At 45.4% G+C, this 23704-nt stretch overlaps 1 protein-coding gene across 15 annotated transcripts in view; it reads right to left on the bottom strand.

The window, feature by feature from the left end:
• Positions 1–23704, bottom strand: part of LOC110490786 (collagen alpha-1(VII) chain-like) — a 112376-nt gene that overhangs the window by 85926 nt on the left and 2746 nt on the right. For all 15 annotated transcript variants that reach the window (XR_016490125.1, XM_090213622.1, XM_090213625.1 and 12 more), the window contains exons 2-9: positions 18291–18496; positions 13263–13443; positions 12707–12866; positions 11660–11753; positions 9520–9693; positions 7548–7711; positions 4803–4932; positions 4362–4478 (exon numbers count right to left, since the gene is read on the bottom strand). Coding sequence is in view for 14 of the 15 variants with exons in the window: in XM_090213622.1 (XP_090069748.1) it covers positions 4362–4478; positions 4803–4932; positions 7548–7711; positions 9520–9693; positions 11660–11753; positions 12707–12866; positions 13263–13443; positions 18291–18366 (1096 nt within the window). In the remaining variant the exon portion in view is untranslated. The remainder of the gene's footprint in view (positions 1–4361; positions 4479–4802; positions 4933–7547; positions 7712–9519; positions 9694–11659; positions 11754–12706; positions 12867–13262; positions 13444–18290; positions 18497–23704) is intronic.

The following is a 23704-nucleotide window of genomic DNA, read 5'->3' as shown; positions in this document are numbered from 1 at the left end:
GGTAATCAGAGGCATGATATCTAGTAGAGGAAAAGTGAAGGGGTAATCAGAGGCCTGATATCTAGTAGAGGAAAAGTGAAGGGGTCATCAGAGGCATGATATCTAGTGGAGGAAAAGTGAAGGGGTAATCAGAGGCAAGATATCTAGTGGAGGAAAAGTGAAGGGGTAATCAGAGGCATGATATCTAGTAGAGGAAAAGTGAAGGGGTCATCAGAGGCATGATATCTAGTAGAGGAAAAGTGAAGGGGTAATCAGAGGCATGATATCTAGTAGAGGAAAAGTGAAGGGGTAATCAGAGGCCTGATATCTAGTAGAGGAAAAGTGAAGGGGTAATCAGAGGCATGATATCTAGTAGAGGAAAAGTGAAGGGGTAATCAGAGGCATGATATCTAGTAGAGGAAAAGTGAAGGGGTAATCAGAGGCATGATATCTTGTAGAGGAAAAGTGAAGGGGTAATCAGAGGCATGATATCTTGTAGAGGAAAAGTGAAGGGGTAATCAGAGGCATGATATCTAGTAGAGGAAAAGTGAAGGGGTAATCAGAGGCATGATATCTAGTAGAGGAAAAGTGAAGGGGTAATCAGAGGCATGATATCTAGTGGAGGTGGAGGAAAAGTGAAGGGGTAATCAGAGGCATGATATCTAGTGGAGGAAAAGTGAAGGGGTCATCAGAGGCATGATATCTAGTAGAGGAAAAGTGAAGGGGTAATCAGAGGCATGATATCTAGTGGAGGTGGAGGAAAAGTGAAGGGGTAATCAGAGGTATGATATCTAGTGGAGGAAAAGTGAAGAGATAATCAGAGGCATGATATCTAGTGGAGGAAAAGTGAAGGGGTAATCAGAGGCATGATATCTAGTAGAGGAAAAGTGAAGAGGTAATCAGAGGCATGATATCTAGTAGAGGAAAAGTGAAGGGGTAATCAGAGGCATGATATCTAGTAGAGGAAAAGTGAAGGGGTAATCAGAGGCATGATATCTAGTAGAGGAAAAGTGAAGGGGTAATCAGAGGCATGATATCTAGTAGAGGAAAAGTGAAGGGGTAATCAGAGGCATGATATCTAGTGGAGGTGGAGGAAAAGTGAAGGGGTAATCAGAGGCATGATATCTAGTGGAGGAAAAGTGAAGGGGTCATCAGAGGCATGATATCTAGTAGAGGAAAAGTGAAGGGGTCATCAGAGGCATGATATCTAGTAGAGGAAAAGTGAAGGGGTAATCAGAGGCCTGATATCTAGTAGAGGAAAAGTGAAGGGGTAATCAGAGGCATGATATCTAGTAGAGGAAAAGTGAAGGGGTAATCAGAGGCCTGATATCTAGTAGAGGAAAAGTGAAGGGGTAATCAGAGGCATGATATCTAGTAGAGGAAAAGTGAAGGGGTCATCAGAGGCATGATATCTAGTAGAGGAAAAGTGAAGGGGTAATCAGAGGCATGATATCTAGTAGAGGAAAAGTGAAGGGGTAATCAGAGGCCTGATATCTAGTAGAGGAAAAGTGAAGGGGTAATCAGAGGCATGATATCTAGTGGAGGTGGAGGAAAAGTGAAGGGGTAATCAGAGGTATGATATCTAGTGGAGGAAAAGTGAAGAGATAATCAGAGGCATGATATCTAGTGGAGGAAAAGTGAAGGGGTAATCAGAGGCATGATATCTAGTAGAGGAAAAGTGAAGAGGTAATCAGAGGCATGATATCTAGTAGAGGAAAAGTGAAGGGGTAATCAGAGGCATGATATCTAGTAGAGGAAAAGTGAAGGGGTAATCAGAGGCATGATATCTAGTAGAGGAAAAGTGAAGGGGTAATCAGAGGCATGATATCTAGTAGAGGAAAAGTGAAGGGGTAATCAGAGGCATGATATCTAGTAGAGGAAAAGTGAAGGGGTAATCAGAGGCATGATATCTAGTGGAGGTGGAGGAAAAGTGAAGGGGTAATCAGAGGCATGATATCTAGTGGAGGAAAAGTGAAGGGGTCATCAGAGGCATGATATCTAGTAGAGGAAAAGTGAAGGGGTCATCAGAGGCATGATATCTAGTAGAGGAAAAGTGAAGGGGTAATCAGAGGCCTGATATCTAGTAGAGGAAAAGTGAAGGGGTAATCAGAGGCATGATATCTAGTAGAGGAAAAGTGAAGGGGTCATCAGAGGCATGATATCTAGTAGAGGAAAAGTGAAGGGGTAATCAGAGGCCTGATATCTAGTAGAGGAAAAGTGAAGGGGTAATCAGAGGCATAATATCTAGTAGAGGAAAAGTGAAGGGGTAATCAGAGGCATGATATCTAGTAGAGGAAAAGTGAAGGGGTCATCAGAGGTATGATATCTAGTAGAGGAAAAGTGAAGAGGTAATCAGAGGCCTGATATCTAGTAGAGGAAAAGTGAAGGGGTAATCAGAGGCATGATATCTAGTAGAGGAAAAGTGAAGGGGTAATCAGAGGCATGATATCTAGTAGAGGAAAAGTGAAGGGGTCACAATGAGAAACAGAGCCTTCGGAAAGTATTCAGGCCCCTTGACTTTTTCCACATTTTGTTACGTTACAGATTTATTCTAAACTGTGTTCAATTGTTTTTTTCCCTCATCAATCTACACACAATGTTTGCTAATTTATTAAAAATACAAAATATCACATTTACATAAGTATTGAGACCCTTTACTCAGTACTTTGTTGAAGCACCTTTGGCAGCGATTACAGCATTGAGTCTTCTTGGATATGACAGTATAAGCTTGGCACACCTGTATTTGGGGAGTTTCTCCCATTCTTCTCTGCAGATCCTCTCAAGCTCAGTCAGGTTGGATGAGGAGCGTTGCTGCACAGCTATTTTCAGGTCTCTCCAGAGATGTTCAATTGGGTTCAAGTCCAGGCTCTGGACATTCAGAGACTTGTCCCGAAGCCGCTCCTGCGTTGTCTTGGCTGTGTGCTTATGGTCGTTGTCCTGTTGGAAGGTGAACCTTTCGCCCCAGTCTGAGGTCCTGAGTCCTCTGGAGCAGGTTTTCATCAAAGATCTCTCGGTACTTTGCTCCGTTCAATTTTTTTTTTTTTTACCTGACTAGTCTCCCAGTCCCCGCCTCTGAAAAATACCCCCACAGCATGATGCTGCTACCACCATGCTTCTCCGTAGTGATGGTGTCATGTTTCCACCAGACGTGACGCTTTGCATTCAGGCCAAATAGTTCAATATTGGTTTCATCAGAACAAAGAATCTTGTTTCTCCTGGTCTGAGAGTCTTTAAGTGCCTTTTGAAAAACTCCTTGAGGGCTGTAATGTGCCTTTTACTGAGGAGTGGCTTACTTCTGGCCACTCTACCATAAAGGCCTGATTGGTGGAGTGTTGCAGAGATGGTTGTCCTTCTGTAAGGTTCTCCCATCTCCACAGAAGAACTCTGGAGCTCTGTCAGAGTTGACCACTGGGTTCTTGGTCACCTCCCTGACCAGGCCCTTCTCCCCCAATTGGTCAGTTTGGCAGGGCAGACAGCTCTAAGAAGAGTCTTGGTGGTTACAAACTTCTTCCATTTAAGAATGATGGAGGCCACTGTGTTCTTGGGGACCTTCAATGCTGCAGACATTTTTTGGTACTCTTCCCCAGATCTGTGCCTTGACACAATCCTGTCTCGAAGCTCTACGGATAATGCCTTCGACCTCATGGCTTAGTATTTGCTCTGACATGCACTGTTGATTGTGGGACCTTATTTAGACAGGTGTGTGCCTTTCCAAATCATGTCCAATCATTTGAATTTACCAAAGGTGGATTCCAATCATGTTGTGGAAACATCTCAAGGACGATCAATGGAAACAGGATGCACCTGAGCTTCGAGTCTCATAGAAAAGGATCTGAAAATTATGTAGATAAGGTATTTCTGTTTTTTTTTAAATACATTTTCAAAAATGTCTAAAAACCTGTTTTCACTTTGTCATTATGGGGTATTGTATATTGTATATTGCTGAGGATTTTTTAAACATTTAATGTACGTATTTTAGAACAAGGCTGTAACGTAACAAAATGTGGAAAAAGTCAAGGGGTCTGAGTGCTTTCCAAAGGCACTGTATGTATACCCTTTTCAACTTCTGTACCTGGTGTCAAAGTTGTTGTAAAACCTCAAGAGACCTGTATGATATGAAGCCTCAATTAAACTGAAAGAACTATAGTGGGACCAGACCTGGGATCAAATACTCAAATCATTTAAAATACCTTAGCTGTGCTTGATTAAGTTTGTCTACTGCAATGGACCAATAGAACAGTCCCAAAAGTACAAACGTCTGCCACCTGGCACTCTTGACGGTCTAAAACAAACACTACAAGTACTTGAAAGATATATTACTTGAACCCAAGTCTGGATCAGACTAATGATGTGGTGTAATGTCAATACAGGAGTCAACTCACATCTGGGGATGAATATCTTGTATCCCTCGAGCTTCCCTAGAGGTGGTGTCCATGCCAACCTCAGAGAGAAGAGGCCCTCCTCCATCACACGGAAGTTTGAGACAGGAGGCACAGGGGCTAAGGCAGAGGGAGGAAAATATGTTGGAACGTTGAGTACATTTGAAATGGCATGTGTGTATGGAAAATGCCTGGTTGTAAATGAGCACAGGTATGTGACGTGTACGTTTCAGTGTGGGTGAATGTCTGCATGCAGATTAAGTATACATGTGGATCTATATTTACAATACCTGTGTATGTGTGAGTGTGTTCAGCTGGTGTTTGTTTGAGTTTATGCTTATCAATATTTACCTGTGTGCGCTACTATGTGTGAACACGCTCGTGTATTAGCGTGGGTGCATGTCTGTGTGTGGGATTGTTGATGTTAGTGCCTCTGTAACCCACGTGTCTGTGTAATGATGGTGGCAGAGTCTCCAATGAGGCCAGGGTAGATGGCGTAGACAGTCAGAGAGTACTCTGTCTTAGGAGTCAGCTCTGTCACTAGAGATGTCCTCTCATCACCTTTCAGATCAGTCTGATACGACACACACAGGACAAGGAGAGAGAGAGGAACAGGGAGCGGCACAAGGAGAGGGACAGGGACAGGGAGAAGGATAGAGAGAGGGATAAGGAGAGGGAGTAGGAGAGAGAGAGGGACAGGGAGCAGGACAGGGAGAAGGATAGGGAGTAGGAGAGAGAGAGGGACAGGGAGAGGGACAAGGAGAGGGACAGGGACAGGGAGAAGGATAGGGAGAGGGATAAGGAGAGGGAGTAGGAGAGAGAGAGGGACAGGGAGCAGGACAGGGAGAAGGATAGGGAGAGGGATAAGGAGAGGGAGTAGGAGAGAGAGAGGGACAGGGAGAAGGACAGGGCCAGGGAGAGGGACAGGGAGAGAAAGAGGGAGAGGGAGCGGGACAGAAATAGGGAGAAGCATAGGGAGAGGGAGAGAGATAGACAGGGAAAGGAACAGAGAGAAGGACATGGACAGGGAGTAGGACAAGGAGAGGGAGCGGGAGAGAGAGAGGGACAGGGACAAGGAAAAGGAAAAGGAGCGGGAGAGAGAGAGAGAGGGACAGGGAGAGAGAGCGGTAGAGAAAAAGGGACAGGTAGAGGGACAGGGAGAGGGACAAGGTAAAGGACAGGGACAAGGAGTGGGTGAAGGACAGGGAGAGGGACCGGGAGAGGGAGAGGGAATGGGTCAGGAACAGGGACAGGGAGAGAGGGAGAGGTTTCAGTGAAATTGGTAAGGGTGTTTGTGGGGATGGTTTTGTGTGGATGTGTGCTCGCGCATGTGTGTATTCAGAAAATGTACCATCACTAGAATCACTCTACTCTGTAATCATTCTACACCAGTCTTTCATCACTCAGTGTATCATCACTCTACTCTGTAATCATTCTACACCAGTCAATCACCACTCAGTAGATCATCACTAGAATCACTCTACTCTGTAATCATTCTACACCAGTCTTTCATCACTCAGTGTATCATCACTAGAATCACTCTACTCTGTAATCATTCTACACCAGTCTTTCATCACTCAGTGTATCATCACTAGAATCACTCTACTCTGTAATCATTCTACACCAGTCTTTCATCACTCAGTGTATCATCACTAGAATCACTCTACTCTGTAATCATTCTACACCAGTCTTTCACCACTCAGTGTATCATCACTAGAATCACTCTACTCTGTAATCATTCTACACCAGTCTTTCACCACTCAGTGTATCATCACTAGAATCACTCTACTCTGTAATCATTCTACACCAGTCTTTCACCACTCAGTCAGCCGTGACACATATTTGTTCTTTCCCAGCACCAGCACACCTGATTCAACTATACAAGGGCTTGATAATTAATGGACTAGTGGAATCAGGTGAAATAGATCTGATATGTGCAACAGTTGTAGGGTGGTAGGTAGCCTAGCGTTTAGAGCGTTGGGCCAGTAACCAAAAGGTTGTTGGTTTGAACACCGTAGCAGTCAAGGTGAAAAACCTGTTCAATGTTCCCTTGAGCAAGGCACTTATCCCTAATTTTCTCCAGGGGCACATACAACTATGACTGACTCTGTAAAACAACACATTTCACTGCCTCTATCCAGTGTATTTGACAATAAAACACATGTTTTTGTAATGTTAGGGTTAGAAAACACTTTTCTATTCCACAGTACTCTTTCAAGTACATCTCAAACCCATTGCATCCATCCTCTCCTCTGTGACTTCACCACCCAATACACAAGTTATGTACTGCCGCATAGCTTGATTGTCCCTGCAGGAATGGTTCTGTTAGAGAATGCTAAAATATCTTTCTCCAGAGTTCTACACCAGTGTCATAGCAAGGACACGCAAACAACCCACTCTGAGAATCCAGTGCTGTGCCCTGTGGCTCTGGCAAAGCTGTAGAAAATCACTGAGATAATAAACACAATGGGGAAAGATTCCATGCCTGCGAGACAAAGAGAAAACACGCACGTGCGTGCACACACACACACACACACACACACACACACACACACACACACACACACACCAAACTATCCAAAACAAAGACTAAGAATGTGAGTGTCACAATATAGTTCAGAAGAAAGCGTCAGCAAATGTTCTGTACAGATGCACAAAAACTGAGCACTCACACACTCTCCAACAAATAGAGTAGTGTACAGTACATTACAGTATATTGTAAAGGTCATTGTGATATTGCTTTCTGATTTTCCCTCACTGCATACTAGCCACACACACACACACACACACACACACACACACACACACACACACACACACCTCTATCTATCAGTATCCTGCTGTGGTTAGTCTCTGTGTCTATACTCAGCACCATCTGGTCCTGGGCCCAATATCCTGTCACCTCTCACATCCCATCCCCGTGCCACCTTACCCACCTCCCACCCCCCAATCAGGTTCACATATCTCAGCTCCCTCCTTACCCTCCCAACAAGATTTTGAGTCAATTCAGTTTCCAATTCAGAAAGTGTTTTCAATTCAATTCCTGATTCAATTCAATTCCAGGCACTTTACCCAGGTGGTTTGACTCCTAATATCCTATTTTAGCCCATCGTCTGAGATGGCATTCAACATTTAGCCACCATTATTACCACAACATCTCAACCTCTCAACACCCCCCCTCCCATTCACCTGTTTCTGCAGGCTGGGCAGCAGCTGTCCCTTGGGACTGAGGGGGGTGACCAGGAGGCGGTAGCCGGTGACGTCCCCTGTGGCCTGGCTCCAGGTCAGTCTCAGACTACTGTAGGCTAGCTCACTCACCTGGAGGTCCCGGGGACCCACCACACGCTCCTCCACTGGGGAGGGAGATGGAGGGAGGGAGATACAAGGATGGGTGGGGGAGAGATGGGGGAGAGGAGAGAGAGAAGGGTGGTGAGGGAGGGGAGATAGAAAGATGGGGGTGAGGGAGGGGAGATAGAAGGATGGGGAGAGGAGAGAGAAGGATGGGGGTGAGGGAGGGGAGATAGAAAGATGGGGTGAGGAGAGAGAAGGATGGGGGTGAGGGAGGGGAGATAGAAGGATGGGGAGAAGAGAGAGAAGGATGGGGAGAAGAGAGAGAAGGATGGGGTGAGGGAGGGGAGATAGAAGGATGGGGAGGGGAGATAGAAAGAAAAGGATGGAGGGAGAGAAAGAAGGATGGAGGGGAGAGAAAGAGAGAGAAAAGGATGGAGGGAGAGAAAGAAGGATGGAGGGAGAGAAAGAAGGATGGAGGGAGAGAAAGAAGGATGGAGGGGAGAGAAAGAAGGATGGAGGGAGAGAAAGAAGGAGGGATGGAGAGAAAGACAGGGAGAAAAGGATGGAGGGAGAGAAAGAAGGATGGAGGGAGAGAAAGACAGAGAGAAAAGGATGGAGGGAGAGAAAGAAGGACGGAGGGAGAGAAAGACAGGGAGAAAAGGATGGAGGGAGAGAAAGAAGGATGGAGGGGAGAGAAAGAAGGATGGAGGGAGAGAAAGAAGGATGGAGGGAGAGAAAGACAGGGAGAAAAGGATGGAGGGAGAGAAAGAAGGATGGAGGGGAGAGAAAGACAGGGAGAAAAGGATGGAGGGGAGAGAAAGAAGGATGGAGGGGAGAGAAAGACAGGGAGAAAAGGATGGAGGGGAGAGAAAGAAGGATGGAGGGAAGAGAAAGAAGGATGGAGGGAGAGAAAGACAGGGAGAAAAGGATGGAGGGGAGAGAAAGAAGGATGGAGGGGAGAGAAAGACAGGGAGAAAAGGTTGGAGGGAGAGAAAGACAGGGAGAAAGGATGGAGGGAGAGAGAAAGACAGGGAGAAAAGGATGGAAGGAGAGAAAGAAGAATGGAGGGGAGAGAAAGAAGGATGGAGGGGAGAGAAAGACAGGGAGAAAAGGATGGAGGGAGAGAAAGACAGGGAGAAAGGATGGAGGGAGAGAGAAAGACAGGGAGAAAAGGATGGAGGGAGAGAAAGACAGGGAGAAAGGATGGAGGGAGAGAGAAAGACAGGGAGAAAAGGATGGAAGGAGAGAAAGAAGAATGGAGGGGAGAGAAAGAAGGATGGAGGGGAGAGAAAGACAGGGAGAAAAGGATGGAGGGAGAGAAAGACAGGGAGAAAGGATGGAGGGAGAGAGAAAGACAGGGAGAAAAGGATGGAGGGAGAGAAAGAAGGATGGAGGGAAGAGAAAGACAGGGAGAAAAGGATGGAGGGAGAGAGAAAGAGAGGGAGAAAAGGATGGAGGGAGAGAAAGACAGGGAGAAAAGGATGGAGGGAGAGAAAGAGAGGGAGAAAAGGATGGAGGGAGAGAGAAAGACAGGGAGAAAAGGATGGAGGGAGAGAAACAGAGATTGAAACATGAAGGGGTTAAAACATAAAGAACATACAAAGTACGTACCAGACACCACTAAACAAAATAGCCTGTTTAAATATATACTCATATACAATAACCATAGGCAGTACAGCTAACATCTAGCCACACTACACAAAGATACCTGCATAGCAGAACATCTCTGGGCATTCTCAGGAATAGGTACTTTCAAAGTTGCCCTCAACCACTGATAAAGGATCAGATTCTTTTCACCCCTCTAATGGTTAGGGTTACGATTGGAGGTGAGCAATCTGATCCTGGATCAGTGGTTAGAACTAATTCTCACCGGCCGGGGTGTGTTTGACGGGGCGTGGGGGTTCAGAGGCGGTGAAACAGATTCTTCGGGACAGTTTGGGCAGGAGAGCATCCAGGAGAGAGAAGTCAGCGGCTAGCAACAGGTGTTCCTCGTGGGGCTCAGTCACAATCCTGCGCAGCTCTGATTCGTCGGCTCCTCTCACCCCTAGGAGAAACATTTACATTTTTTCTTTATTTAACCTTTATTTAACTAGGCAAATAAGTTAAGAACAAGAGAGAAAAGTGGGAGAGAAAGACAGAGAGAGAAGGATGGAGGGAGAGAGAAAGAAGGATGGACTGCCTTGTTCAGGGGCAGAACAACATATTTTTACCTTGTGAGCTCGGGGATTCGATCCAGCAACCTTTCGGTTACTGGTCCAACGCTCTAACCACTAGGCTACCTACCTATAAAAGCTAGAATGGACATAGTTGTAAAAATGATTTTTTCAGTACACCCAATATGGCACTAAAATAGCATTCAGCAATGCAAAGAAATCTGTTTTCAGAACTACTAGAGAGAGTTCATCCATTCTGTCCTAGTTGCTCCTATCTAGTATATCTATCTATTCATTTTGTTCATTAGTTAGCATTGATCTATCATAGTGTCCATTTGTCATGACAAAGTACTGTACAGGGAATTAAGTGAATCTTGTTCCATTCCAAATGCGATTAGAGAGACACAATGTTCTGTTAACTGCTCATACTGTTAGAGTGTCAAGGGGTTTAGAGTGATGGAGCTCACGCAATGTGTTGAGATGAGAGATATATCCTGAGACACACACACACACACACACATGTCCACACACGCTCACATGTCCGCACACGCACACACACACATAATTCCCCTAACCCCACACACAGATAACACCCCCCCCCCCCCCCCCCCCCGCCACAGACAGACACATCATAAGGCGCTGACTGATCACCCCCCCCCTGCTCTGGTGGTGTAGTGTACTGTGTAGTGAACTGTGTAGTGCCTGTGTTAGCTGGCTCTGTCCAGCTGTGAGAGACAGAGAGGAGCTAGCTGATCAGACTGATGCTTCCCTCTATGGGGATGATGAATGCCAGGACCAGGCCTCCGTGTCAGTGGGGGTGGGAGGGGGGGGGCACAGAAAAGCCTGATGAAAAATCATTGTAATTAGGTCACCACTGGCTAATGAGCTGTAATTATTTCCTGTCTCTGGGCTGAGGAGAGCAGAGACACTCTCACTGCACATGTCAATGAATGTCTATGTACTGTATGTCTATGTACTGCATGTCTATGTACTGTATGTCTATGTACTGTATGTCTATGTACTCTATGTCTATGTACTCTATGTCTATGTACTCTATGTCTATGTACTGTATGTCTATGTACTGTATGTCTATGTACTGTATGTCTATGTATTGTATGTCTATCTACTGTATGTCTATGTACTGTATGTCTATCTACTGTATGTCTATGTACTGTATGTCTATGTACTGTATGTCTATGTACTGTATGTCTATGTACTGTATGTCTATCTACTGTATGTCTATGTACACTATGTATATGTACTGCATGTTTATGTACTGTATGTCTATGTACTGTATGTCTATGTACTGTTTGCAGTCACACATGGGTAGATAGGTCATGGAGTGCATGAAGTGTAAGCAATATGCAGTACTTAAAACACACAGTGACTGATACACAGATGTACACACGTAGGCTCAACACACACATAATCACACACGTAGGCTCAACACACACATAATCACACACGTAGGCTCAACACACACAATCACACACGTAGGCTCAACACACACATAATCACACACACAGGCTCAACAGACACATAATCACACACACAGGCTCAACACACACATAATCACACACGTAGGCTCAACACACACATAATCACACACGTAGGCTCAACACACACATAATCACACACGTAGGCTCAACACACACATAATCACACACGTAGGCTCAACACACACATAATCACACACTTGCAAATGCACGCAGGCACAAGCACACACACTTCAATGATATACCATGAATACCACATTCGTTTTTCACCTAAGGCACAGCAGATAGGTAAGCTGGATAGAATCTCCAGGACTCTGCAGGGATGTGGTATGAATATATAATCACAGCGTTCCAGACTCACCCACTGCATAGATAGAGATTCCATTGTCTGTGACAGCCTTGGCCGGCCCATCCACCTGGTCATCCGAACGGCCGTTTGTGATCAGGACAGCAATCTGCAAACATGGAAAATCTAATCAAACTAGCTCTATGTTACAGATCTACCAGAATATACAACTACAATTCGTATTTACTGCAAGGGTCTTTCCAATAGCGACACACAATTGCATAGAACTAGACAAACTAGTCCTGCTCTACTAGATTAACTAGATCTTCCTTCGTAGGGAGCACACTTGCCTTCATTGGAAATAGCACATTTCCATGCATTCTAAAAACAAGCCCTGTCCTTAGAGATATTTGACATGTTTTAACTCATGATTACATGCATAATGCAATAACGCAGTGTGAAACTTAAAACACTGCGGAATGATAATTCCCCATTATGAAAAATTCACTGCAGTTCGTCGAAAGTTAAGGCCCCAATTGATGGGGGTGGGGGGAGAGGGTAAGGGGGAGGAGGGGAGGAGAGGATGAGAGCACATCAATATGCACCTGATGTGGCTATGGTGTGTGTGCTCAGCCTTCTGAGTGGTGAAATCAAATATGTCAGCCTAATCCTGCTTTCTCTCTCTGCCACATCAGCTGTGGTTCAGCATGACTTGCAGTGTGTGTGTGTGTGTGTGTGTGTGTGTGTGTGTGTGTGTGTGAGAGACTTGCAGGGCTGTGAAGAATCTCAATGACTGACATGTTATCCCAGGTGCAGCTGGGATAGTGCAGTGTAACACTTCAAGGAGAAGTGCAGTTGCTAACAGCTGCTGAGGGGAAACGGCTCAAAATAATGTCCGGAAAGGAGCAGATGGAATGGTATCAATCCACTGGGAAGCATTTGTTTGATATATTTGACCATTCCACCGATTCCACTCCAGTCATTACCACGAGCCTGTTCTCCCAAATAAAGGTGCCACCAACCTCCTGTGGTTGCTAACTATCAGATCTCACAATGCCTGGAGAAGTGCTTAACATCCCAGGGACCACATATAGCAATCTCCTGAGATGCACAGTAGTTAACCTTGGGGGTATTGTCCCTGGTGATAGCCGCACTGAAGACATAATCCACCAGGAACTGGAGGGCGTCGCCCGTTCGACTGGCCCCGCCTTCAAACGGGAGGTCCTTTACTGCCCTCAGGACCTCCTCGAGACTACTGTAGTCTGTCAGGGCGATACGCATCCTGAAGACAGAGAGAGAGAGAGAGAGAGCAGAAGAGTCATTCCTGGGTTGAACAGCCTGTCTATACTGATCAGCAGCGAGGCTCTATGGATCCTAACAGGGCCTAATACAGACAGAGCAAAAGTCCCCGAGCTTCTTTGCAACTCTGGAGTTAGGAAAATATCTTTAGGAATTGACTGAAGATGTTTTAGACAAAGACAAAGCAGTAACACCAATTATTGTCTGATTGAAGACTATGACTAGTTAATTAGTTAAATTAGGTGTACCAAAAGCCTGCAGGGCCAGATCTTACCCCTGGAGAGAGGGGTAAAGGAATGTTTATGCAAATACAGAAATGTTCCTAAGTAACCTTTGCGGAAAACATTGCCCAACCCGGCAGACCTATAGCCATATAGACCTGGGTATATCTCCGTAGACGGTGACGCCGAAGCGGATGCCCTCGGACCCCACCACGCTGTCCTGAAAGGAATTGATGATGGCCGAGATGAAGTCTTTAACCCTGGAGAAGCTGGTCTGGCCCACGCCCCACGACTCATCCACCAAGAACACTAGGTCTGCAGGCTCCGCCGTCCGACATGCTGAGGGAAGAGCAGATATATGACTGGTTTAGTGGTTTAGTGTGGCAAGATTCCATTCCATTTCCCAGAATTCGGGGTTGGAGGACTGCAGATGTCCTGCAGGGATGTCTGTATATCAGTCTGTATTCAGCATGAGAAGATGTGCGTCTCTGCATCCCTTCCATTGCATCTTTTAGTTGAGTGGGTTTTCTCTCAGCCTCGGGGGACAATAAAGGCCAGATTAACTGAGCGTTGGCACCTGTTCATTTCACAAGAGAAGACAAAACAAAGAAGAAAAAGAGTGTCTTTATTAAACCTGAATTCCAAAGCCTTCATTTAATGTAGCTTTATTTCACCTATTGTTCCTCTCATGTTTCGTTCTCTGTGAAACCAGAAACTCAACTGATCTGTTTCTGTCCACGCTCCAGGCTGAACCTTTATTTTACACATTCTCATTTACAGTAACGACCTGCGGAATAGTTAGAGGGGAGAGGAGGGGGGATGAATGAGCCAATTGGACGCTAACAACCATTAGTGGGGAAAATGCCAAACTGACCCACAATCAGCATCTCGGGCCAATTTCACCCCGCTCCTCTCCAAACAGTATTTCCCCATTCTACCACAAGGTGGCAGTATACCTCCATTAAATAGGGAAGGGGATACCTAGTCAGTTGCACAACCTTCTGCATTTAACCCAAACCCTCCGAATTGAAGAGGTTCAGGGAGCTTCCTTAATCGTAGTCATCGGTGCCTGAAGAGCAGTTGTTACTGGGGGTTAACTGCCTTGCTCAGGAGCAGAACAGCAGATTTTTCCACCTTGCGGATTTGAACCAGAAATCTTTCGGTTAGTGGCCCAACACTTTTGACTGCTAGGCTACCAGCCTCGGCAGGTAATACATTTCCGTGGCCAACCTTCTGCTGTCACAGACAGCGCACCACAAGGCTCCTATGAATGTTTAATGGCACACAGGTGAGGCGTTGAGACCATCAATATTCTGAGCAGTCCAGCAGTAACATTTTAGTACAGCGAAGAGGAAGGCTTGGAATAGCAACATAAACAGCCTAAAGTGGGGCCAGCCTCCGCGTCCGCTCAAACACACACCGGGCGGTAGAATAGGTATTGGGTCTCTTTGCATAACCACACACACTGGAACAGATGCACACCTGTTGCATGGTAATGGATATAAATGTGTGTGTTTGTGGCGGACACACCCACTATATGAACCGTATTACTTGCCATATTAGCCACACACACACTCTCACTCACACACACACACACACACACACACAGTCCCTGTCAGTGCCCCAGTATTACCGTGACAGAATAGATTACAACAGGGAATAGACGATACGGTCCAGTGATTGTGCTCTATGTGATAACTCAGCCTCTCTCCTTTCCCCTTGTCCTCCCTCGCTTTTCTCTCCTCTTTTATCCTACCCTTCCTTGGCTGCCATCCCGGGATTCAGCGGGGGTGACATATGTCCCGGCTCACCGCGGACCAGCATTCTGCTCCTGCTCACAAAACTATATCCTCCATTCTACAGTCAGGAGACTAAGTATCACAGGGAACCGTTTTGGAGACTACACCGACAAACTGCCTCTGGCCACATCGCCATGTAATGGAGTCTGTGACGCATGCTAAAACCTTTACAGGTCATGGGAAACGACAGTGTGAGTCATGACTGAGCTCGGTTCCTAAGTCAAGCTTCACAAAGGCAGCAAACCAAACCACGGACGGACAGATTGACGGCCGGACAGATTGACGGGCGGACAGATTGACGGGCGGACAGATTGACGGACGGACAGATTGACGGGTGGACAGATTGACGGGTGGACAGATTGACGGACGGACAGATTGACGGACGGACAGATTGACGGGCGGACAGATTGACGGGCGGACAGATTGACGGGTGGACAGATTGACGGGCGGACAGATTGACGGGCGGACAGATTGACGGGTGGACAGATTGACGGACGGACAGATTGACGGGCGGACAGATTGACGGGCGGACAGATTGACGGGTGGACAGATTGACGGACGGACAGATTGACGGGCGGACAGATTGACGGAGGGACAGATTGACGGGTGGACAGATTGACGGACGGACAGATTGACGGGTGGACAGATTGACGGACGGACAGATTGACGGACGGACAGATTGACGGGCGGACAGATTGACGGACGGACAGACAGATGGATAGACTGGAGGATTGGAGGATGGACAGACAGACAGGCAGACTGACTGACTGACTGACTGAAGGATGGATGGATAGACAGACTGACTTAAGGACGGACCGACGAACGGACAGGCAGACAGGCAGATGGATAGACAAACAGATGGGAAAGAATGTAAATTGTCCAGACAGAGAGACTGACTGACAGACAGACAGAGAGGAAACACATACATTGTTCAGACAAATAGACAGACTGACAGATAGACAGACTGACAGATAGACAGACTGAGGGGAAAAGATCAAATGTTCAGACTGTATACTGTGTCTGGCAGGTGAGAACCACATGTCTAGAATTGCTAGACAACACATGGTGAAGGGTCATTATAGTTCAGTACCTGTCCACTGTTGTCTACCTAGTTGCTACATATCATCATCTAACAATACAGTACAGTCAATAGTCTGTTATTATTCACTACATTCTAATATTGGGACATAATAACTTGGATCCATGTGTGAATCTTTGACAAAAGAGAACAAGCCCCAAGAATGGCAACAGTTGGTTACTCCAATGGAACCTTTCCAGACAGGCTTTAGTCTTGAGTTGGTTCCTCTAGTTTCAACACAGCTGCCAGCCAGGCTGGTGTATTTGACAAAATTCCATCTGCACCATCTAAGTTCTACTTTGGGGAAAAAGGTAACGTAAAACAATTATATTTAAATTCATTTAATCTCACAGAACATGAGAGTCAGTGACGTTGGTGTTTAAATCAAGCCCAGTCTAAAGCCTTCTGTCAGTTAAACACCGTAGGCATAGAGTTATAGTACTGCTGCAGATTCAAGGGGAAGCCTGACTGGGACTCAACCTCAGAACCTCAGCCATTACACTGAAAGAACCTCTCAGCGAGGTTGGTAGGTGTTGCACAAACATTGTTTCATTCCAATAGTTGGAAAGTAAAAAAAAATAAAAGATGCATTACTGGCTGCCAATCAGATTCCACCCTGAGAGTTCATCTTTAGCCAGTTGATTGGCTAATTCAACCTTCCATGGCATCCAAGAACATCGGAAGCTGTGTACAGTAAACCTCTAGCAGACATGCATTTGATTTAGCTTGGAATTTGCACTTTTGGGACTATGCCATTGGTTCTGATGTACCGGGCAAACCAAATGAAGCCCAGCTAAAGTATTTGAACAGATTTGACATATGTATTTGACACAGGTATGATGTACAGTACCAAACCTAAGGCCAAGATTTGACAGTGGACTGTAGTCTGACAGATAGTGGTGAACAGGAGGCTCCCAGATGTTCAGAATGCCCTGTCTAAAGATGGAAGAGTGACTGAGTCTGCATCACTGTCTACCTGCCTAGTCCATCCAGGTGTCTAGACATACTGGACATAAAGACATTATTTAGTCTAGCACTTGTGTCTGAAACAGATAGACGGAGCATAAGAGAAAAAAAGACAGGATGGAGAGAAGAAGAAGTACAGGATGGAGAGAGGAGAAGAAGGACAGGATGGAGAGAGGAGAAGAAGGATAGGATGGAGAGAGGAGAAGGAGGACAGGATGGAGAGAGGAGAAGGAGGACAGGATGGAGAGAGGAGAAGAAGGACAGGATGGAGAGAGGAGAAGAAGGACAGGATGGAGAGAGGAGAAGAAGAACAGGATGGAGAGAAGATAAGAAGAACAGGATGGAGAGAAGATAAGAAGAACAGGATGGAGAGAAGAGAAGGAGAGGACTGAGAGAGGAGAAGAAGGACAGGATGGAGAGAAGAGAAGAAGGAGAGGACATAGAGAGGAGAAGAAGGACAGGATGGAAAGAGAAGGACAGGATGGAGAGAGGAGAAGAAGGACAGGATGGAGAGAAGAGAAGGACAGGATGGAGAGAGGAGAAGGACAGGATGGAGAGAGGAGAAGGACAGGATGGAGAGAGGAGAAGGACAGGATGGAGAGAGGAGAAGGACAGGATGGAGAGAGGAGAAGAAGGAGAGGACGTGGAGAGGAGAAGAAGGAGAGGACGTAGAGAGGAGAAGAAGTACAGGATGGAGAGAGGAGAAGGACAGGATGGAGAGAAGAGAAGAAGGAGAGGACTGAGAGAGGAGAAGAAGGCGAGGACGTAGAGAGGAGAAAGACAGGATGGAAAGAGGAGAAGGACCGGATGGAAAGAGGAGAAGGACAGGATGGAGAGAGGAGAAGAAGGACAGGATGGAGAGAGGAGAAGGACAGGATGGAGAGAGGGGGAGGACAGGATGGAGAGAGGAGGACAGGATGGAGAGAGGAGGACAGGATGGAGAGAGGAGAAGAACAGGATGGAGAGAGGAGAAGGACAGGATGGAGAGAGGAGAAGAAGGAGAGGACAGAGAGAGGAGGAGAAAGGAAAGGGTAAGTTGGTGGTGGGGAGACACACAGAACGAGATGGAGGGTGGGCTGGAAAGAAATAATGAGAGGAAGGTTTGGTGAGATACAGGGAGATAAGTGGAACAAGTAGAGAAATGGTGAGATAGATAAGGAGGAACAGAGACGGAGAGCGAGAGGAGGGGGAGAGAGACGGAGAGAGAGAGAAACAGAGAGAGACAGTGAGAGATGTTGAGAAAGCTGAGGAAAGGGAATGGTCAGGAGAGAAATGGTGAGAGGGAGGAGAGAGAGTGAGGCAGAGAGAGGGATGGAGAGGGAGAAAGAGGTCAAATCCAATACCTTCTGCCTGTTCAGTGACTGCCTGGTGGGAGAGAGACAGGGACAGCAGAAAAATCCACAAGCAGGAATGGCCCATGCTCTGTCCTCCTCCTCCTCTTTTATCCCTCCTTCTCCTCCTCTTCTCTCCTGTTCCTGGTCGTCTTCTCAGATCTCCTCCGACAGATCCACGTCCTCGTTAAGATTCAGCTCAGACTCTTCTATCTTTTCTGAAAGCAACAAAGTGAAACAGTTAAACAAGGCCCATACATGAGTGTTTTCTACACAACACTATCACATGTTGAATCAGACTGATCCCAGGTCAGCATGTCAGGCCAGAAAGAGGACATCGTCACGGTCTCAGGTAGGTCTCTATCTTCATGAGTATGATTCACGATAATATCTGCTACACTTACATATCCCTATATTCAGCTGACTAATTTGTTTCCCATGCAGGAATCAACACCCTCCTCTAAGCAGCTGAGAACCATCACGATAGTCAAATATTCACCAAATCATTTCAAAGCCATGACATTTCAGATGGTGAATCACATCCCGTTCAGTAGCTAACAGTCAGTGTGCTGTTTCACACAGTTGAACATGGCTAGCACAATGTGGAGCCCTAACGAATGTTCACTTTGGAAGGACCCTGGGCGATCAAGGCTTCACGGCAGGACTCCTATTTGTGCACATGGCCATGAATATACTCCTGTCTACAACACGTCAGTACCAAGGTTGTTACTATGGAGACTGTTGACAGCTCCCTTGAAACAAGCTAAGCAATTAGGCACAATGAACATTCACCATCTCACAGCGAACAACACTGATATACTAAATCAACACCCTGCTCTAATCAAGTGAACACCATCACGATAGTAAAATATTCGCAGTATTCATGAAATCATATCAAAGCCATGACATTTCAGATGGTGAATCATGCCTATCCCTTTCAGTAGATAACAGTCAGTTAACTACCATATGGGTCTTTTTCCCGACAATGTGACCTGATCAAATGATGAGATAAAGTTATAGCCTATAACTAAGGCCCAGATTTGTCCCAAGTCTACTTCCTGATCCTGGTCATTATATTCCATATAGTCTAAACTGCATAACCATCCCCTCAGAATCAAGGTCGTCTGGAATGGGAGCCATAGCATCTACCTCGGCTTTGAGGCATACCTGGCCTGCCACGGTCCCCCAGACCAGAACACCTATCCTGGGGAAGAGATTAGTCGAGCCCCCTGCCCTGAAGCCTTCTCCCACTCATAGCCCTGGAACTCACATACCAGGTCTGATTAATCCCTGAGCTAGGCTAAAACACCATAGCTAATTGTTTCCTGTGTGTGTGTGTGTGTGTGTGTGTGTGTGTGTGTGTGTGTGTGTGTGGTGTGTGTGTGTGTGTGTGTGTGTGTGTGTGTGTGTGTGTGTGTGTGTGTGTGTGTGGTGTGTGTGTGTGTGTGTGTGTGTGCATGTTGAGTTTGATCGCGACACCAAAGAAAATCTGTAATAACAGACATCTGTGTCCAGCTCTTATCTCCACCTGAAGGTACGCATCTGTGTCGATGTGTGTGTGTGTCCACGTGTGTGTGTGTGTTTGTATGTGTGTGTGTGTATGTATATATGTGTGTCCATCTGTGTGTGTGTGTTTGTATGTGTGTGTGTCTGTATATATGTGTGTCCTAGTATGTGTGTGTGTCTGTATATATGTGTGTCCATCTGTGTGTGTGTTTGTATGTGTGTGTGTCTCTATATATATGTGTGTCCATCTGTGTGTGTGTGTCTGTATATATGTGTGTCCATCTGTGTGTGTGTGTTTGTATGTGTGTGTGTCTGTATATATGTGTGTCCATCTGTGTGTGTGTGTCTGTATATATGTGTGTCCATCTGTGTGTGTGTGTCTGTATATATGTGTGTCCATCTGTGTGTGTGTTTGTATGTGTGTGTGTCTCTATATATATATATGTGTGTCCATCTGTGTGTGTGTGTCTGTATATATGTGTGTCCATCTGTGTGTGTGTGTTTGTATGTGTGTGTGTCTGTATATATGTGTGTCCATCTGTGTGTGTGTTTGTATGTGTGTGTGTCTGTATATATGTGTGTCCATCTGTGTGTGTGTGTCTGTATATATGTGTGTCCATCTGTGTGTGTGTGTCTGTATATATGTGTGTCCATCTGTGTGTGTGTGTTTGTATGTGTGTGTGTATGTATATATGTGTGTCCATCTGTGTGTGTGTGTCTGTATATATGTGTGTCCATCTGTGTGTGTGTGTTTGTATGTGTGTGTGTATGTATATATGTGTGTCCATCTGTGTGTGTGTGTCTGTATATATATATGTGTGTCCATCTGTGTGTGTGTGTCTGTATATATGTGTGTCCATCTGTGTGTGTGTTTGTATGTGTGTGTGTCTGTATATATGTGTGTCCATCTGTGTGTGTGTGTTTGTATGTGTGTGTGTCTGTATATATGTGTGTCCATCTGTGTGTGTGTGTCTGTATATATGTGTGTCCATCTGTGTGTGTGTGTCTGTATATATGTGTGTCCATCTGTGTGTGTGTGTCTGTATATATGTGTGTCCATCTGTGTGTGTGTGTCAGCATTTCTTTGTGCGGTCCCTAATCTACAATCTCATAGACAGCAAGTTCTCTGTGACCAGACCATGAAATATGGTTTCCTTTGCATTAACATGTCACGGCCTGCACTATAGCAATACATTTCAAAGAGGAGAAGTGTGTCTGGTGAAACCTTAAGCATTCCTCCCAGTAATCAGGTCTGGGAAAGGATACGTATTAACTGTCTATGAAGGTAAATTGGGTCTGCAATCCAAGGTTAATGATTGTTTCCACCAATCTCTCCCTTCAGAGGGACACACACACACACACACACACACACACACACACACACACACACACACACACACACACACACTCCCTTCAGAAGAGAAAGTGCATGCATTCCAGGTCATGGAGTCCCAGGAAGGAGAGCGTAGCCTCAAGGCTACTCTACATTTCAGGCCAATTGGAATTTTCTATCTGCTTTGCTGACATGACATTAGAAGGTGCTTCTGCAAAGACAGCGCTTCAGATACATTTAAAAGACAACATTTCTGATCCTTAAGAGTCTGTTGACGCACCCCCTGCATCACTCTAAGTAACATAATGAGAAAGGTTTAAGCTGGAGATATCAGGGTTTTCCGCGTACATCGGCCTTCCTCATCTGCGGTGGGAGGTGACGAGTTACAAAGGGGTTTTAAAATATCAAATAGCTGAATGATCCATGGTATGACCATCTTAAAACAATTCCATATGTCAGCCTAGTAAAAGCCTCCCAAAAGACTTAGACTTTTAGAGGTTATAAAAGGTCAATAGATTAGCTATGGTGAGGTTGTGATTTTTAGATGGCATTTATAGTATCTCTGTATTTTTGCCTTTCCCTACAGTAGGTGTGTGTGTGTCAAGTCTGTCTTAGCTCAGCTAGTAAATACAGATACCAGATAGAGCTACACCTCCCCCTTAACCCCTCACCCCATCGCTGAATCTCTCCATCACTCTATCAAAACATCCATCCCGCCATCAAAACATCCATCCCTCCATCAAAACATCCATCCATCAAAACATCCATCCATCAAAACATCCATCCCTCCATCAAAACATCCATCCCTCCATCAAAACATCCATCCCTCCATCAAAACATCCATCCCTCCATCAAAACATCCATCCCTCCATCAAAACATCCATCCATCAAAACATCCATCCATCAAAACATCCATCCCTCCATCAAAACATCATCCCTCCATCAAAACATCCATCCATCAAAACATCCATCCATCAAAACATCCCTCCATCAAAACATCCCTCCATCAAAACATCCATCCCTCCATCAAACATTCATCCATCAAAACATCCATCCATCAAAACATCCATCCATCAAAACATCCATCCCTCCATCAAAACATCCATCCCTCCATCAAAACATCCATCCATCCATCAAAACATCCATCCCTCCATCAAAACATCCCTCCCTCCATCAAACCATCCATCCCTCCATCAAAACATCCATCCCACCATCAAAACATCCCTCCATAAAAACATCCATCCCTCCATCAAACCATCCATCCCTCCATCAAAACATCCATCCCACCATCAAAACATCCATCGCTCCATCAAAACATCCATCCCTCCATCAAAACATCCATCCCTCCATCAAACCATCCATCCTGCTAGATCACCTCTCTAGACCCTAGATCAACTTCAGATCAACTTCAAGTAGAAATGAAATCCGAACATAGTTTTATTTCACAGCAGTTTGAAGGCCTGGCCAGATAACGTCAGGGCGTTTGACTGTTTGAGAGGCATGGTGAGTTTACAGCCAGTCAGATGGGAGAGCTGCCAGAGGTTACACAGCATACCCAAAAGATACACAACACCTCTCCATTCACATACCAATCCAAGCCAGTCCTGTCTCTGCTTGTATCCTGCTACATACTTTACATGTTAAAGTGTAGAAACTTACAGTTGTAGAAACCTGACATCAGTTTACAGATGTAGGATCTTAATTTGGGCAGCTTGCAGCAACAGGACATTATTATGAATTATTATGTGGATTATAATTAATGGACATTATTGTTGGGGTTGATACATTTCTTGTTAGGGAAAATTAAGTCTGAAATTTAAAAGTGAAAATTACAAACTTTAGAAGCCTTTTTTATACTCAAATACACTACAAGTTAGAACATTCTCAGCAACAAAAGAGTGATCAAATTAAGATCTGACATCTGTATATCATAGTCACAAGCCACAGACAGTAAAGCAAACTGGTTTGCAACAAGAGCATACTTTTACAGTAAGGGCTGGCTTTCCGGACCCTTCTTCCTAGACTTATAAAGCTCAATGGTGAGTCTCCATTGAAAGTGCTTTTTCCCTCTCCAGGAGTGGGCTTCATCTGGGTCTGCCTTCTGAGTCATCTGCTAAACAAAGTACATCTGCATCTGTCTGTGTAAAGTAGGTTCATGTACTAATCCTGGGTTGGTGTTGCAGAGTTGGAATGTACTACATCTTTCCCCAAGTCAGACTGTGAAGACATCTGTTGCTCATTACAGACACAGTAAGATGGTTAGAGTGTCAACTGATGTTCCCTGAGGTCACAGGGGAGAAAATCAAAGATGGCGGCTACTTCACAAGGGGTCAAAGCATGTGTTAGTCAAAAGGACCCTCTGCTTCTTTCAACTTCACCAATAGAACCCTCTGCTTCTTTCAACTTCACCAATAGAACCCTCTGCTTCTTTCAACTTCACCAATAGATCCCTCTGCTTCTTTCAACTTCACCAATAGAACCCTCTGCTTCTTTCAACTTCACCAATAGATCCCTCTGCTTCTTTCAACTTCACCAATAGAACCCTCTGCTTCTTTCAACTTCACCAATAGAACCCTCTGCTTCTTTC

This window comes from Oncorhynchus mykiss, chromosome 21, assembly GCF_057628025.1.
Source record: "Oncorhynchus mykiss isolate SJ-2025 chromosome 21, ASM5762802v1, whole genome shotgun sequence".
Taxonomy (NCBI): domain Eukaryota; kingdom Metazoa; phylum Chordata; class Actinopteri; order Salmoniformes; family Salmonidae; genus Oncorhynchus; species Oncorhynchus mykiss.
The sequence above is the reverse complement of the archived record's forward strand: the minus strand, read 5'-3'. Positions and strand labels throughout refer to the sequence as shown.